Source organism: Oryx dammah, unplaced genomic scaffold (genome assembly GCF_014754425.2).
Source record: "Oryx dammah isolate SB20612 unplaced genomic scaffold, SCBI_Odam_1.1 HiC_scaffold_20, whole genome shotgun sequence".
Classification (NCBI taxonomy): domain Eukaryota; kingdom Metazoa; phylum Chordata; class Mammalia; order Artiodactyla; family Bovidae; genus Oryx; species Oryx dammah.
Genome location: NW_024070204.1, coordinates 48208057 through 48224816, shown reverse-complemented (window position 1 = coordinate 48224816; position 16760 = coordinate 48208057). Strand labels below are relative to the sequence as shown.

Below are 16760 nucleotides of genomic sequence, written 5' to 3'. Positions count from 1 at the left end.
CAAAAGAGAATAGTATAGAACTTTCCAAGCAACAAAAACAGCACAGTGCCTCAGGGAAACTCCACACAAGAAGAGCCAGGCGGACAACTGCAGATCTTTTTCCCCTGCAGAATTTGCCTGCCCATTGGACATTGCTCACTTTTCTTCTGCGGCCACGCCCAAATTCTGGCATACACACTTCCTGTTCTGCAGCCCAAGCCCAGACAAAAGCTTCTCTCCTTGGCTTCTTTTAGTATGTTTTATTTTAAGTGTTTTTCAATAGGAAATTTAGTAAAAACTCAACAGGAAACAAATAACACACAAACAGTATAAAATGGGCAGGCTTCCTGAGGTGGATAATGTCAGAGCTCTGCCCTTATCTCTGGGGAGCCTTTAATAGAGAACACCTGAAAAAAATCAGACTCCCCTCCCCCAGCTCTGCAGCCTCCACCCAGCTGCTAGCTAAAGCTTGAACACAACATGTGGCCTTTATTTCTTTGACTTAAAGCTGGCACTCCTACTGACTGGCCTTAAGAAGTGAGAACAATAACCCCTGAAGGTATTTGGTATTTTCAACTTACTTGATCCCCTGGCAAAAACAAATTTTGAAAGGATAGTTCCCAAAGAAACAAGCAAAATCTAACTAAGAAATATTCTAATTATGGACAGCAAACTGACCATGCCAAGGAAGGGGGTAGCAAAGGGTGTTGTGAGTAGCTTTTGCACATCACCTTTAACTTGAGAGGGCGCTGAATGACTTTGAATGATCTCCTTCCTGGAGATGGAATAGAGGGAGGTATTTTGTTTGATGACTGCTGTTGCGCCACTTCCTATTCTCACAGAGCATCCTTGTTTTATATTCCTATAGAACAGAGGAGCCTCCTAGACCCCTTCCTGCCCAGAACAGTAGACCCCAGAAGAAGGAGGGACGATTCGGCATGCTCAATCAAATCTTCTGCAAGAACAGAAAGGAAGAGCAGAGGGCCTATCAGAAGGACCCCAGCAGGGACTGGCACAGGGGGGAGCACACCTCGGAAGTCGATGACATCATCACCACCTTTGACAGCAACGTGGATACCAACTGCCAAGAGCAGCCTGGTGAGCAGGTGGCTATGGTTGAGTTTAAGAAGAGGACCTCAGAAAACTCAAAATATCACTTGTCAGAAAAGAAGCCTCTGGCCCGTAAAGGGCTTCCACCAATCAGAACACAGAGCCTCCCACCCATCACCCTGGGCCATAACTTCCTGACAGCCTCCCAGGGGGCCACTTCCCATGCTGGCCTGAGCTCTGGTACTCATCATGCGGCTCAGAGATCTCAGAAAAGCCGAAGTGAGCAAGATTTGTTGAATAACAGAACTGGCTGCCAGGCATTGCTAGATAACTCTTGGAAAGGTGATTCTCACCCGGTGTTCTATAAAGCCTGGACTATGTCTTCATCTGACAAGCTGCTAGACAGGTTGCTTACCAGCAGATCTGGCCACCAGGAAGTATCAGGGCCCCCACATCTTCCTCATCTACCTAATCCTTCATCAGGTAATGTCCTTCCTCATTCCTGACAGATTCTGTACAAGATACATGTCATACCATCCTGAGTGAGGAGGGAGAGTAGGTAGCTTGGAGGACTTCCCTTTAGTCCACTGGATTCAGGATGTCTAGGCTATGCAAACAGTCTGCTTTTCCAACCTGAGGGCAATCATCAGGTAGAAAAATGTGCCTTCTCATCTTATCCCATCCCACCAAATATGTGTGGTGACTGGCAGATTGGCGCAGGAATATTATTATTTCCACCAGCAAGGATTCTTAAGCAGGTATCCTCGGCAATATCACCTACAAGGGGTTGATTTGTTTGTGTTACTGTTTGCTTTTAAATCAGGTGTTCAGTGCCCACTGTGGGCCCACTGAACCAAAATTTTGGTGAGGCAGAAGGGAAAAGAGTAATGCCTTCCACATGTATGTGTAGAAAAGGAACACATCACACACTTATGGTTCAAGACTCCAAACACGTCAAAGGATTACCTGGCAGATTACCTGTGTCTGCCTGCAGCTATGTAGCCCCTCATCTGAAGCAAACTATGTTCTTAATTTTTTGCTTGTCCTTCCAGAAGTATTTTATACATATTTTAAGTATTTGTGTATATATATATATACATATATATATATATATACATTTTAAATAAATAAGCACATCACACTAAAGAATCTATATTTTTGTACACATACAAGCAATATATATGTGTCTACTTTTCACCCATTTCTAAACAAACATATCACACTAAAACTTTTATTTATGTTTTTTTAAATCACCCACAGGTGATTCTGAGGTACAGTAGAGACTAAGATCTATTGTTCTAAAGCACAGGCTTCAGAACAGCTACCAAAATCAGGTCATTACTATAATAGCTTATTTTGTCGTCAAGTGAATTAATCACTAACATTTAAAAATCATGAAGTTTTTACATAAAAATTTATATTTCTAGCTTCTCTTGAGAAATTGAAAAATCCAGCAACACTAAACACAAATTCCGTTTGGCAATAATTGGCTAGATCTGAGTAACCAGTACCCCTATGGACACCACTTGGACATGACTGTTCCCAGTTTAGCCCAGTCCACACTACCCTCTAGTCTCTTTCCATGGAGTGTCTATTGTTTTTTATCAATATGTTTCTGTTGCTTTTCTTATAGTGGGGTTAAGAGGGAAAATGATATGTTTCTTGAATCCATACTTCTTTCAAAAGTAGCAAAGTGAAAGACCAAGAGGGTTTATGTATATTTTAAGAAGTAGAGGAGATCAATATATCTTTGGAGGTAAGAACTATTCCTTCCCATTTAATATGCAGCATGAGCCTGGGCTCTCCTCACTCATTTACACGTGCCTGGTGTCTGAAACCTGTGAGGCAGCATAACACTTCTCTCATACATATTTATTTGTATTGAAACGTATTTATTTGAATAAATACGTGACAGCTATTTCCTGAGAAGAACTTCCCTCAAGGTCTTACTTCCTTCTCAGAGCACTGCAGTGTGGGTAGTTTTCCTTGTGTTCTGTGGAGCGGTAAAGAATCAAAGATATTAGTTTGCTGTCTTTTATCACTTTGATGGCCTCCAGGGCCTTGACTCAGCCTGCTTTCTGGAGTTAGTCCTGTCCTGGCTAATATCTTCTTTTTAGAAAAAAGAAAATTTTTTTAAAAAAATTTTTTGAAAGTCTTGTTCTTTTTCTGTTCCCAGGACATTCTGGGGCTATTTTTTCTTTATCAGTTAGAATTGGTTCATATGTTGTAACAGAAACCCAAAGTAACAGTGGTTTAAGCAACATAGAAGTTTATTCCTCTCATATGAAAGAAGTTGAATGTTATGGTTCCCAGTGCTTGGTGAACCATGATCACTAGAGACCCAGGCTCCTTCCATCTGTATTCTCTACAACTTAACCTATGGCTTTCATCCTTTGGAGAAAGAGCAGGAGACAGGAGAGAGGCAGGGAGAAAGGAAGAGAGGGAGGAGGAAAATGGATGTCCCCAAACGGAATTATCTACCATTAATAAGTTATCTCCCATCGCTGGAGAAGGCAATGGCACCCCACTCCAGTACTCTTGCCTGGAAAATCCCATGGACAGAGGAGCCTGGTAGGCCGCAGTCCATGGGGTCACTAAGAGTCAGACACGATTGAGCGACTTCACTTTCACTTTTCACTTTCATGCATTGGAGAAGGAAATGGCAACCCACTCCAGTGTTCTTGCCTGGAGAATCCCAGGGACGGGGGAGCCTGGTGAGCTGCCGTCTATGGGGTCGCACAGAGTTGGACGCGACTGAAGCAACTTAGCAGCAGCAACAGCTCCCATGTCTTCTTGGCCTTTTGGCTAAGATAAGTGTAATAAGTTATTGCCCATAAGTCCTAGAGTCTGCTTCCATCTCATTGGCCAAAGCTTTAGTCACATGACTGCCTATCTGCAAGGGAGACTGGGAATTGTTGTCTTTTAGTTGATCACATCACTGTACCTCCAAAACTGGATTTTCATTTCTAAGAGAAAGAAGGAAGTAGATATTGAATAGAGAATTCATAGATTCTGTCACACGTCCCATCTAAAACTTTCCATATTACTTAAAATAAAAGAAAATTCAATAAAGTTGGCTTGAGGATTGATTTCACTTTTCCAGTGAAGTACCTTGAAAAGTCCCTAGGGGCAGGAAAGCAGAAAAGAACTAGCAGAATTCTCCAAGGGAATTTTAAATGATTAGCTGTGCCTGGATCAAAGCTTTTATTTTTTTTCAACCAATGGTTTTGAGTGCTGATAATAACTAGGAGCCGCTCTAGGTAACATGACAAGATAAATATCCCAAGAATCTGCAGTCTATAAATGAACTTTCAGAAACATGGATTTTCTAAGTTGATTATACAACTCACTTTAAATTTATTTTCTTCTCATGTTTACATATGAAAATCATGAGGGTTTTAAATGAAAAGGACCCTAGTCTTCACTCATTCTTTAAATGATTATTGAGTGTCTATTATAATTTATCAAGAGACAGCATATCCAGTGGTTAAGAGAAATTTTCTTTCTTTCTTTCTTTTTTTCTGTTTTTGGCTACCACATGGCTTATAGAATCTTAGTTCCCCAGAGAAGAACTGAACCTGGGTCCACAGCAATCAAAGACCTGAGTCCTAACCACTGGACCACCAGGGAATTCCCCACGGGAGGTCTTTTAAAGTCACATTTTTGTTGTTGTTTTGTCAATAAGTCCTGGCTCTCTTTTATTTGCTGTTAATGAATCTCTCTAAACCTTTGTTTCCTTGTGTCAAAAATGGAAAGAAATACCCAACTTTTAGGGTTGTGAATTGATAGTAAGGTTAAATAAATTGATACATTTATAATACTTTAAATAGTGACTTTAACATAGTACTATACAAATACACACAAATTTGTGGGGGTTTTTAAAAACTATGTGCCAGGCCCTACACTAAGCCCAGTGCCTTAGACACAAGCTATAGATGATGACATTTAAGCAAATATACTATTCAACTGCCTTTTTGCTCTCAGACCTAATCTCTTACTTCCAACTCTATTCTGTATCTCAGGAAACTATGCCTCCCAGGCTTCCTGGAAGCTGCCTCCAGGTATTTTTGGTGAAGTGCCAGGAGGCATTGGCAAGAGTAAGAGCAGGAGAAAGAGGAAAACCAGTGTAGTTCGCCTCAGTGTCCCTCTGCTTCCTATGGAATCTCCAGTAAGGGTTCCACTCCTCCTACTTCCTCCACACAGCCCCTCACTTGTGGTTCTGGCTCCCACTAGCTTTTGGGCCTTGGTAATACCAGCTCTTTCTCTTATACTCCAGGCTAGAAGTGGTTCCATCCTCCTTCTGTGGTTAATTTCTGGATGTCCTTTAACCTTGTCATCTGACTTCTCAGCTTTTCCACCACCAGTATAACAAAATTTCTATATGAAATTGCCTCTCTTTCAGAGGCCTAAAGCGGTCTCCATTTTCCTGAATGAGCCCTGATTGATAAGGCAAGACATGTCATATCTCTCAGTTATAATTTTCCTACTCTCTGGATATACAGTCTGGGGCTGTTTTGTTTCATGAAGGCCTTTCCAGTTATAATGTACATAGCCTAGAAAAGTTAAAACAATTTGTTCAGTCTTAACAACTAATTAGTGACATATTCAGAACTTTCACCCAGATCTCCTAAGAAGTTACCACACAGCCCCTTGGCGGCTCAGAGGTAAACAGTCCACCTGCAATGCTGGTAGATGTGGGTTCAGTCCCTGGGTTGGGAAGATCCCCTGGAGGAGGAAATGGCCACCCACTTCAGTATCCTTGCCAGGGACAATACCATGGACAGGGGAGCCTGGTGGGTTACAGTCCATTGGGTCACGAAGAGTCAGGCTGAGCACATATACAGTAGTGGTAGAAGTAGATCAGTCGCTAAGTCCTGTCTGACTCTGCAACCCCATGGACTGTAGCCCACCAGGCTCCGCTGTCCCTGGGGTTTTCCAAGCAAGAATACTGGAGTGGGTTGCTATTTCCTCCTCCGGGTGATCTTCCCGACCCAGGGATCGAACCCACAAAATAAGGGCTTCCCTTATTTCTGTCTTTAAATCTCAAAGTCCAGTTGATAGCATGCTTACCAAATTATTTACAATGTGATTTTCTTAGAAACTACACCATCTTCCCTCAAAGAGAAATATTTCTGCCTTATGGATTTTATTTTTGCAAATATTTTTAACCCAATTTGAGATTTTTTTTTTTATGACTACTGAAACTTCCAGACTACAGTTGGGAGAGTTCACTTAAGTGGTTTAAATTGTTAGTTTAGGCGGGTTGAAACTCAGCAGATTTCTGCACTGAGCTCCCATACTTGATGTGAAAACCTAATGTGGTAAAGCAATTGGGTACTATAACTCATACCACTGTACCACTGGCTTGAACTTGGATCGTCTCTCTCCCCTGGATTTTTTCTTTTCCTGCCCTGGGTTTAGTAGAAATAATATGGGCTAGCAGTGAATTCCTGGAAGCTAATATCCTGTGCTGACTTCAGCAACCCTGAACATTTAGCTGTAATGATTATTGCTTAACATTTATTGAGACCTGTCAGTGGGCTAGATGGAGAGGAAGGGGGATAAGGCACTTAACCTAAATGAGGGAATTTGGAGCACATCAGTTTAATTCATTGCAAGCAGCTTTCAGAGAAAATGGAACAGAGAGTTCTGTGGTATTTGCTACCAGCCTGGTTATTTACAAGTCATCACAAGGAACCTAAGAAAGTGCTTGCTTCCTTTCTGCCTTAAGAGAGAACTTTCTTCTCCAGAACTTTCTAGACTATCCCAGCAACATCTCCCTCTCCTCCCTGCATAGGTCTGATGTCATGACCACCGCTGTTTAAACCCATCAGCAGCTTTGCATCTTTCTAGGACAAAGGCCAGATTTTTTAGCTGGCAAAGTTCTCCCATCATAGCCTGGCCTCACTTACCTTTCTCAACTTCTGCACCTCCCATTTCAATCCTTCCCCCTGCCCCCATCCCCTTGAACAGTTCCTTGAATATCTCTAAGCTCTTGAGGACCCCATACCTTTTACTCTATGACGTCTTTGCCCATGTTTTGTTTTGTTTTTTTCTTTTAACCTTCCATCCACTGAGTGCTTGATAGAGTCCTACAATCTTTTAAGAACCAGCCCAAACTTGCCTCCTTTGTAGAAGGCTCCTGACTACTGTAGGAGGTGTGGCCCGTTTTTACTATCCATCATGAAAGAATCCCTCCTCCGCCTTGTTAAGCCTCCTCAGGGGCAGTAAACCACAGACTTCCCCTTCAACAGCACTGCAGGAGAGGAATTTTTAATCCCCATTTTAGAGATGAAGAAATTGGAGGATTGGAGTGGTTACCCCACCTGCCTAAGGTCACAAGGTAGCTAGAAAGTGGAAGAGCAGATGTTTAAGCAAGGTCTATGGGATTCAAAATTCTCCAAGACAGGCTTCAGCAATACGTGAACAGTGAACTCACAGATGTTCAAGATGGTTTTAGAAAAGGCAGAGGAACCAGAGATCAAATTGCCAATATCTGCTGGATCATCGAAAAAGCAAGAGAGTTCCAGAAAAACATCTATTTCTGCTTTATTGACTATGCCAAAGACTTTGACTGTGTGGATCACAATAAACTGTGGAAAATTCTGAAAGAGATGGGAATACCAGACCACCTAACCTGCCTCTTGACAAATCTGTATGCAGGTCAGGAAGCAACAGTTAGAACTGGACATGGAACAACAGACTGGTTCCAAATAGGAAAAGGAGTACGTCAAGGCTGTATATTTGTCACCCTGCTTATTTAACTTCTATGCAGAGTACATCATGAGAAACGTTGGACTGGAAGAAACACAAGCTGGAATCAAGATTGCCGGAAGAAATATCAATAACTTCAGATATGCAGATGACACCACCCTTATGGCAGAAAGTGAAGAGGAACTAAAAAGCCTCTTGATGAAAGTGAAAGAGGAGAGTGAAAAAGTTGGCTTAAAGCTCAACATTCAGAAAACGAAGATCATGGCATCTGGTCCCATCACTTCATGGGAAATAGATGGGGAAACAGTGGAAACAGTGTCAGACTTTATTTTGGGGGGCTCCAAAATCACTGCAGATGGTGATTGCAGCCATGAAATTGAAAGACACTTACTCCTTGGAAGAAAAGTTATGACCAGCCTAGATAATATATTCAAAAGCAGAGATATTACTTTGCCGACTAAGGTCCGTCTAGTCAAGGCTATGGTTTTTCCTGTGGTCGTGTATGGATGTGAGAGTTGGACTGTGAATGAAGGCTGAGCGCCAAAGAATTGATGCTTTTGAACTGTGGTGTTGGAGAAGACTCTTGAGAGTCCCTTGGACTGCAAGGAGATCCAACCAGTCCATTCTGAAGGAGATCAGCCCTGGGATTTCTTTGGAAGGAATGATGCTAAAGCTGAAACTCCAGTACTTTGGCCACCTCATGCAAAGAGTTGACTCATTGGAAAAGACTCTGATGCTGGGAGGGATTGGGGGCAGGAGGAGAGGGGGAAGACAGAGGATGAGATGGCTGGATGGCATCACTGACTTGATGGACGTGAGTCTGAGTGAATTCCAGGTGTTGGTGATGGACAGGGAGGCCTGGCGTGCTGCAATTCATGGGGTCGCAAAGAGTCAGACACGACTGAGTGACTGAACTGAACGAACTGATGGGATTCAAGACACATTGATCTGTCTGAACCCTTCTTTCCTCTGTGATATCTTCACAGCACTACTCATGGCCTTCAAAAGTACTTTATCTGTTTCCATTCCCATCAGCCACTTTGACCACCTTGCCTTCTCTTTGTACTCTAGTCTCTGGAATACAAAGAGTTTGCAATAGATGAGTGCTGAATGTATTTGTTATTATTATTAATCTTCATTCTCTTCTATTTCCTCATTTAACTGTGAAAAAATTTCTGCCTTTTTATTCTAAGACAGTGGTCATCCTCCACAGGCTGGACACTCCCTGAAAGCTCCCGCAGCACAGATAAGAGATCTTTGAACTATGCACATTCTACCTTGTTCTTCAAAACTGAGCAAAATGTCAGGGTGGCAAAAAGTAACTCTCCTCCCACCTCGTCCCAAATCACTGCTGAAGTCCCTCTCTGCCATTTCTCCCAGCCTATCTATACCATTTTGGCCCCTAAGGAGGCAGCATGGTGTGGATTTTAGGTCCAGACAGACCTGGGTTGGGTCCAGATTCTGTCACCTCCTGTCATATGACCTTGAGCTCCATTCAGAACTCCTCCAAATCACAGTGTCCTCATTTGGAAATTGGGGATGATAGTGCCTCTCTCACAAGGGAAAGTGACTGTTAGGATTAAATGAGATTACATATATAGCAATTAGTCCAGTGCTTGACCATAGTAAGTGCTCAATAGTGTTACCTGTAATTATCATCTCATTTTTGGTTTTACAAATTTCTGCTCCACTGTTCACGGATTAATAATCAAATATGAGTTGATACAGGTTTTACTGTAATTCTACTCAGGAATTTTTTTTTTAAACAGTGGCTTATGAGCTTCCCTCATGGCTCAGATGGTAAAAATATCTGCTTGCAATGCAGGAGACCCAGGTTCGATCCCTGGGTAGGGAAGATCCTCTGGAGAAGGAAATGTCAACCCACTCTAGTACTCTTGCCTGGAAAATTCCATGGATGGAGGAGCCTCGTAGGCTACAGTTCATGGGGCTGGACAGGACTGAGCGATTTCACTTACGCTTTCACTTATGAGATTATTTAACCTTCAAAGTTCAAAGGAATAAAAATGTAAAGGCAAAATGTACACCCAGGAGACTGGAAATTTTGCTTAATATTCATCAAATGACACTGCTCAGATGACCACCCCTAAAAATCTACCACTGGACTCACCGAAGCAGATAAGGGGTGGATCTTTTCTCCCTGTTCTAAGGATTACTTTACCCAAACAGAAGACTTAAACCCCATGGGCCTCACTATAGTGACTCTGGTTCCTAGACTGCTAAGTAAAAGATCAAATGAATACATGCCCCACTCTCTAGGAGATTATATTAAACAAGGCCACAGAGTTACACTGTAATAATTGCTAATGTCTATTGTTTACTTTATAAGCTAAATGCTTTACCTTTGTTCTCCTAGTTAATCTTTATAACAACTGGAAAAGACAGAGAAAGCTGTTATCCACTTTTTGCATATGAGGAAGTTGAGATTTAGAGAGAGAACATCACTTGCTCAAGTTGGGAATTAAGCCTAAGGATCCTGTCTGATCCTGTTGTTCTTGTTGTTCATTCACTCAGTTGTGTCCAACTCTTTGAGACTCCATGGACTGCAGCATGCCAGGCTTCCCTGTCCTTCACCATCCCTCAGACCTTGCTCAAACTCATGTCTATTGAGTCAGTGATGCTATCCAACCATCTTGTCTGTCATCCCCTTCTCCTGCCTTCAACCTTACCCAGCATCAGGGTCTTTTCCAATGAGTAGGCTCTTTGCATCAGGTGGTCAAAGTATTGGAGCTTCAGCTTCAGCCTCAGTCCTTTCAAAGAATATTTAGGACTGATTTCCTTTAGGATTGACTGGTTTGATATCCTTGTAGTCCAAGGGGCTCTCAAGAGTTTTTTCCAGCACCACAGTTCGAAAGCATCAATTCTTTGGTGCTCAGCCTGCTTTATGATCCAACTCTCATATCCACACATGTCTACTGGAAAAACCATAGCTTTGACTAGACAGACCTTTGTTGGCAAAGTAATCTCTCTGCTTTTTAATATGCTGTCTAGATTGGTCATAGCTTTTCTTCCAAGGAGCAAGTGTCTTTTAATTTCATGGCTGCAGTCACCATCTGCAGTGATTTTGGAGCCTAGAAAAATAAAATCGGTCACTGTTTCCATTGTTTCCCCATCTATTTGCATGGAGTGATAGGACCAGATGCAATGATCTTAGTTTCATGAATGTTGAGTTTTAAGCCATGTTTTTCATTCTCCTCTTTCACTTTCATCAAGAGGCTCTTTAGTTTTTCTTTGCTTTCTGCCATAAGAGTGGTGTCATCTGCAAATCTGAGGTTATTGATATTTCTCCCGGGAATCTCGATTCCAGCTTGTGCTTCATCCAGCCCGGCATTTCTCATGATGTACTCTGCATACAAGTTAAATAAGCAGGGTGACAGGATACAGCCTTGACTTACTCCTTTCCCAATTTGGAAAGTCTGTTCTTCCATGTCCAGTTCTAACTGTTGCTTCCTGACCTGCATACAGATTTCTCAAGAGGCAGCTCAGGTGGTCTGGTATTCCCATCTCTTGAAGAATTCTCCAGTTTATTGTGATCCACAGAGTCAAAGGCTTTGGCACAGTCAATGAAGCAGAAGTAGATGTTTTTCTGGAACTCTTTTGCTTTTTCTATAATCCAACAGATGTTGGCAATTGGATCTCTGGTTCCTCTGTCTTTTCTAAATCCAGCATGAACATCTGGAAGTTCATGGTTCACGTACTACTGAAGCCTGGCTTGGAGAATTTTGAGCATTATTTTGCTAGCGTGTGAGATGAGTGCAATTGTGCGGTAGTTTGAGCATTCTTTGGCATTGCCTTTCTTTGGGATTGGCATGAAAACTGACCTTTTCCAGTCCTGTGGCCACTGCTGAGTTTTCCAAATTTGCTGGCATATTGAGTGCAGCACTTTCACAGCATCATCTTTTAGGATTTGAAATAGCTCAACTGGAATTCCATCACCTCCACTAACTTTGTTTGTAGTAATGCTTCCTAGGCCCACTTGACTTCACATTCCAGGATGTCTGGCTCTAAGTGAGTGATCACAGTATCATGGTTATCTGGGTCATGAAGATCTTTTTTGTATAGTTCTTCTGTGTATTCTTGCCACCTCTTCTTAATTTCTTCTGCTTCTGTTAGGTCCATACCATTTCTGTCCTTTATTGAGCCCATCTTTGCATGAAAATTCCCTTGGTATCTCTAATTTTCTTGAAGAGATCTCTAGTTTTTCCCATTCTGTTGTTTTCCTCTATTTCTTTGCATTGATCACTGAGGAAGGCTTCCTTCTCTCTCCTGGCTATTCTTTGGAACTCTGCATTCAAATGGGTATATCTTTCCTTTTCTCCTTTGCCTTTTGCATCTTTTCTTTTCTTAGCCGTTTGTGAGGCCGCCTTAGGCAACCATCTTGCCTTTTTGCATTTCTTTTTCTTGGGGATGGTCTTGATCACTGGCTTCTGTACAATGTCATGAACCTCTGTCCATAGTTCTTCAGGCACTCTAGATCTAATCCGTTGAATCTATTTGTCACTTCCACTGTATAATTGTAAGGGATTTGATTTAGGTCATACCTAAATGGTCTAGTGGTTTTTCCCTACTTTCTTCAATTTAAGTCTGAATTTGGCTATAAGGAGTTCATGGTCCGAGCCACAGTTAGCTCCTGGTCTTGTTTTTGCTGACCGTATAGAGCGTCTCCATCTTTGGCTGCAAAGAATATAATCAATCTGATTTGGATATTGGCCATCTGGTGATCTCCATGTGTAGTATCTTCTCTTCTGTTGTTGGAAGAGGGTGTTTGCTATGACCAGTGTGTTCTCTTAGCAAATCTGTTAGCCTTTGCTGTGCTTCATTTTGTACTTCAAGGCCAAATTTGCCTGTTACTCCAGTTATCTCTTGACTTCCTACTTTTGCATCCCAGTCCCCTAACTTTTGCATTCCAGTCCCCATGTGCTAACAAATGTTTAATAGGTGGCTGTTCAGAGAAAAATCAGTGCTTGTTGATTTCTCTGAGGTAAGTACTCCCACCATAGCTGATGTCAAGCCACTAAGTGTGATGTCAGCCATCTCACAAAATTCCTGAAAATTGGTATGCACAGCTCCAGTACAGCACTACCGGTCATTTAAATGATATATTCCAGGTCTCCAAAATGCTTTCATTCACCTCTCGTCTTCCATCTCATCATTCTCAATCCTGGATTCATATTAGAATCACCTGGGAGCTGAAACAAATCTAGCATTCTATCCAGCCCCTGAGATACTCATTTAATTGGTGTGGTTGGTGTTTAGTCAGAGTAGCATCTTTTTTTTTTTTTTAATTCCTTAGATAATTTCTCAGTGCAGCCAGGATTGAGAAACACTGATCTTGAAGAATATGTCCTACTCATCCCCCACCCTTCAACACAGATTCACAAATACATGATACATTAATACCCTATTTTATTTTTCAAACTTTTATGTTTTGTGCGGTATATGACCAACAATGCTTGGTTTTTGGTTTTTTTAATTTTTATTTATTTTGGCTTCACTGGGTCTTTGTGCTTTGTTTGAGTTTTCTCCAGTTGCCACAAGCAGAGTCTCGTCTTCATTGCAGTGCATGTGCGTCTCTTTGCAGTCGCTTGTGTTGTTGCAGAGCACAGGCTGTGAGTGTGTGGGTTTCAGTAGCTGCAGCACACAGGCTCAGTAATTGTGACTCCCAGGCCATAGGATGTGTGGGCCTCAGTTTGCTCAAGAACTCAGGCTCAGTGGTTGTGGCGCCCAGCCTTGATCGCTGCAGAACATGTGGAATCTTCCCAAACCAGGATTCAAACCCATGTCCCCTGCATTAGCAGGTGGATTCTTATCCACTAGGCCCCTGGGGAAGTCCCTAATTGTGCTTGTTTATTTTTTTTTAAGCTAGTTTACTCAAGAAATTATTTTGGATACATTTTTCCTTTCACTTAAATGGTGACTGGCATGTGCTAGAAACTGAATATTGTGTAGTTATTTTGTTGTTAACATCATAAATTTCATGATCTATAACAACTTGAATGATTCTCTAATCCACTGGATTTTATAATTTGCACTTGGTTGAGTCTCAAATGACTGACGCAAATTATGTTTGTCCCCAGGACAAAATTTTCAGCATCTCTCCCCAAACAGACCCAAAATCAGGGATCTTCCTTTTACTCGGAACAACCTAGCTCCCCTACCAGACCAAAAATGTAAGTATTTTCAATCTTCCTCAGCTTCCTTTGCAAATAGTAGTGCTGTTATTAGGACTAAATGTTATTTCGGTTTACTTTCATTTTTCCAAAAGAACATCAAGTACCAAAACTTGAAAATTATAGGAAAATAGACTAGAGACAGTCTTTAAAGCTCCATCCAAAATGGTAATGCTTGTTTAAAAGAAACACTCGCTTCCTTGAGGAATTTTTATGTTTGGACTATAAAAACAATAACAGAAGTTTACTTTGCTATGTACTATTTAATGTCTTTAATGCTTTAAAAATTATTCTAAGACTGGCTTCCTGACATTGTTTTCCTTACTACGTTGGACAGATAGAATATGTGTTACCTCTGTACTCACAGGCCTGCAGTCCTTAGCAGAAAGGAATAATCAAGTATGATGTTCATCAGGTTTACCTTTGGCATTATTTTATACAAAACTTCTCACAATATAAACTGTTAATATATTCTATTCACCAAGTGATCAAGTTTGCCTGTGTCTAAGTATTATCTGGGGTGCTTATTATCAAATGGATTCCAGGGCCCCACACTCAGAAATTCTGAGTTTGTATATGCTTATATCTGTACTCTGAGACAGCGTAGATTAGAAAACTGATTCAGAGAGGTCACATGACTCACCCATTATTATTTAGGCAGTAAGTTGCAGAGCTACAGGATACTGAGTCAGCTGCTTCAAGAAACAAATAGTACTCACTGGATTCTAATTTCCTTTCTTCCTGTTCTTCCTATCCCAACGCACTGGTTTATAACATGTGTGCAAGCACTCGCATGCACACGTACACATACACTCTCTACATCATCTTAATTGCAGAGATTAGATGATTTAGAAGCTGCTCTATTTAAGACAAGTCCCTTACCCTTTCTTTACTTCAGGTAGCCTGTAAGAGTATTGCAACCTGAAAAGATTGTTGAGAGGATTAAATGAGATGACATATGCAAAATCCTTGGCAACCATTTGTACAGAGTAAATATACAACATATCTTTTCTGCCCCAGATGGCAGTTCGAATGGGACAAGTCAAGAGTTCTAGAACCCTTTAGTTAAAAACCATGGGGTCTTAGGACAACTCTGTCTTTTTTTTCAGATAAGGAAAGGGAGAAGTGGAGATTTGTCCAAAGTCATACACAGACTTAGTAGCAGAAACCAAGACCTCTTCCTTGACAGATTATTTTCCTTGCCCTTACTAATTTGTCTAAAGAGAGAATTTTGGATGGTGTGAATTCAATCACTGAATGAAATTCAAGTCTGACCTTGTGTTTAAGCAGAAATGTAGTCACAAAGACATCTAAAGAAAGAGTCACTTAGCCTTAAATCCAGTATGGCCTAGACAAGCCAAAGAGAGAGGATTTTCTTTGGCAGAGCCCAGCAGCTTTGCTTTTCATGATTAAATTTAAGGAGACAGGGAAAGATAAAGATCTTTGATCAACTATAGCTCTATGAAAAAGAAATGGAAAGGTACAGCGCCTGTCCTGAAAGAAAACTGAGAACCTTTTGAGGTTTGCATAAAAGCACAGTACAAACATCTTGGGGCTTATTTAGGGCCTTGTGCTGACTTGGCTTTCAAGGGCTGCTCCACCCAAGGAAAAGAACTTTGCCAGGCACGCACAGCCTGATCATGTTTTCACCAAACTCAGCCCCACCTCATATTGCGCATATTTGATTTCCCTGACTGGAGCTTCCTAGGTTGCACCAGTGGTAAAAAAAAAAAAAAAAAAAACCTGTCTGCCGATACAGGAGACATAAGAGATGCGGATTCAATCCCTGGGTCAGGAAGGTCCCCTGGAGATGGGCATGGCAACCCACTCCAGTATTCTTGCCTGGAGAATCCCATGGACAGAGGAGGCTGACAAAGAGTCAGACACGACTGAAGCAACTTAGTACGCACACACAACATCCCTGACTTGTAAGCTTGATAGGTAGATACACAGGACTATCTCCTGAAGTTTAGCTCTCTGCAAAAAAAAACTTCTTAGAAGTGCCTCTATTCCTTCAGATATAACGCAGTTCTTCTACCACCATTCCATTCCTAAGAGAAGAAAACCCTGAAAGTCTCTTCTTCTATTCGTTCCTCCCAGTTCTGTCTGGAGAACCTCTACGGACCAACCGAGTGCTTCCTGCTATTCCAAGCCAGCGGGGACACAGTCCACCAGCTGAAGAGAGGGAAAACTCTGCCAGTTCCACCAATGAGGCAAACTAGCTGTGGGTCACTGATTGTGAAAATATAGACAAGATCTATTTTCAACTGTCAAAGAACAAGATTACTCTAGTTCGTAAGAACAAAGACTGATCTAGTAAATTGCATTCTATAAGCCATTCATGGTTTTATAACTCAAAGTTCTTTGTTCCACATAAGCACTTAGAATCTTTGTGTATATATTGTAAGTCTGTGAGTTTCTGTGACCTCTACAAGCCAAAATAAAAAGTCACAGTATGTTATCAGCAGGGAACCTTAGTTATGTTTGGTTCGTTTTGTGGCATGTTTGCTGATTTTTTTTAAATGATTTTCTGTTTTTTAAAAATATATGCTTTGCTGAATAAAAAAGAAAGCACATTCCATATGTGTTATTTACATTGACTGCAATTCCACTTTGGGTTAACAAAACTTAATTAAAATTAAAACAGTAAATTTCTTTCATCAGTCAGTGTTTATGGCTTTTAAGTGTACAATCATCTACAAAATATTTTCCAACACTGTCAGTTCCTGGCTAGAGATCAAATCATTCAACAATGTTTATATATCTTCTTTGTTATAAGATTATTTCCACCTATTGTCATTTTCAGATATGATTGTTTGTTCTAATAGA

At 41.2% G+C, this 16760-nt stretch overlaps 1 protein-coding gene across 2 annotated transcripts in view; it reads left to right on the top strand.

Moving 5' to 3' along the window:
* The window catches only part of ANKRD55 (ankyrin repeat domain 55), a 111001-nt gene extending 94593 nt beyond the window's left edge, over nucleotides 1-16408 (top strand). The window contains exons 10-12 of one of the 2 annotated variants that reach the window (XM_040262550.1): nucleotides 848-1077; nucleotides 13839-13931; nucleotides 16032-16408. In XM_040262550.1, coding sequence (XP_040118484.1) covers nucleotides 848-1077; nucleotides 13839-13931; nucleotides 16032-16153 — 445 coding nt within the window. In that variant the 3' untranslated portion in view covers nucleotides 16154-16408. Of the gene's footprint in view, nucleotides 1-847; nucleotides 1513-13838; nucleotides 13932-16031 lie in introns of both variants that reach the window. The other variant, XM_040262549.1, reaches the window with a different exon arrangement.
* The last annotated feature ends 352 nt before the right edge of the window (nucleotides 16409-16760 follow it).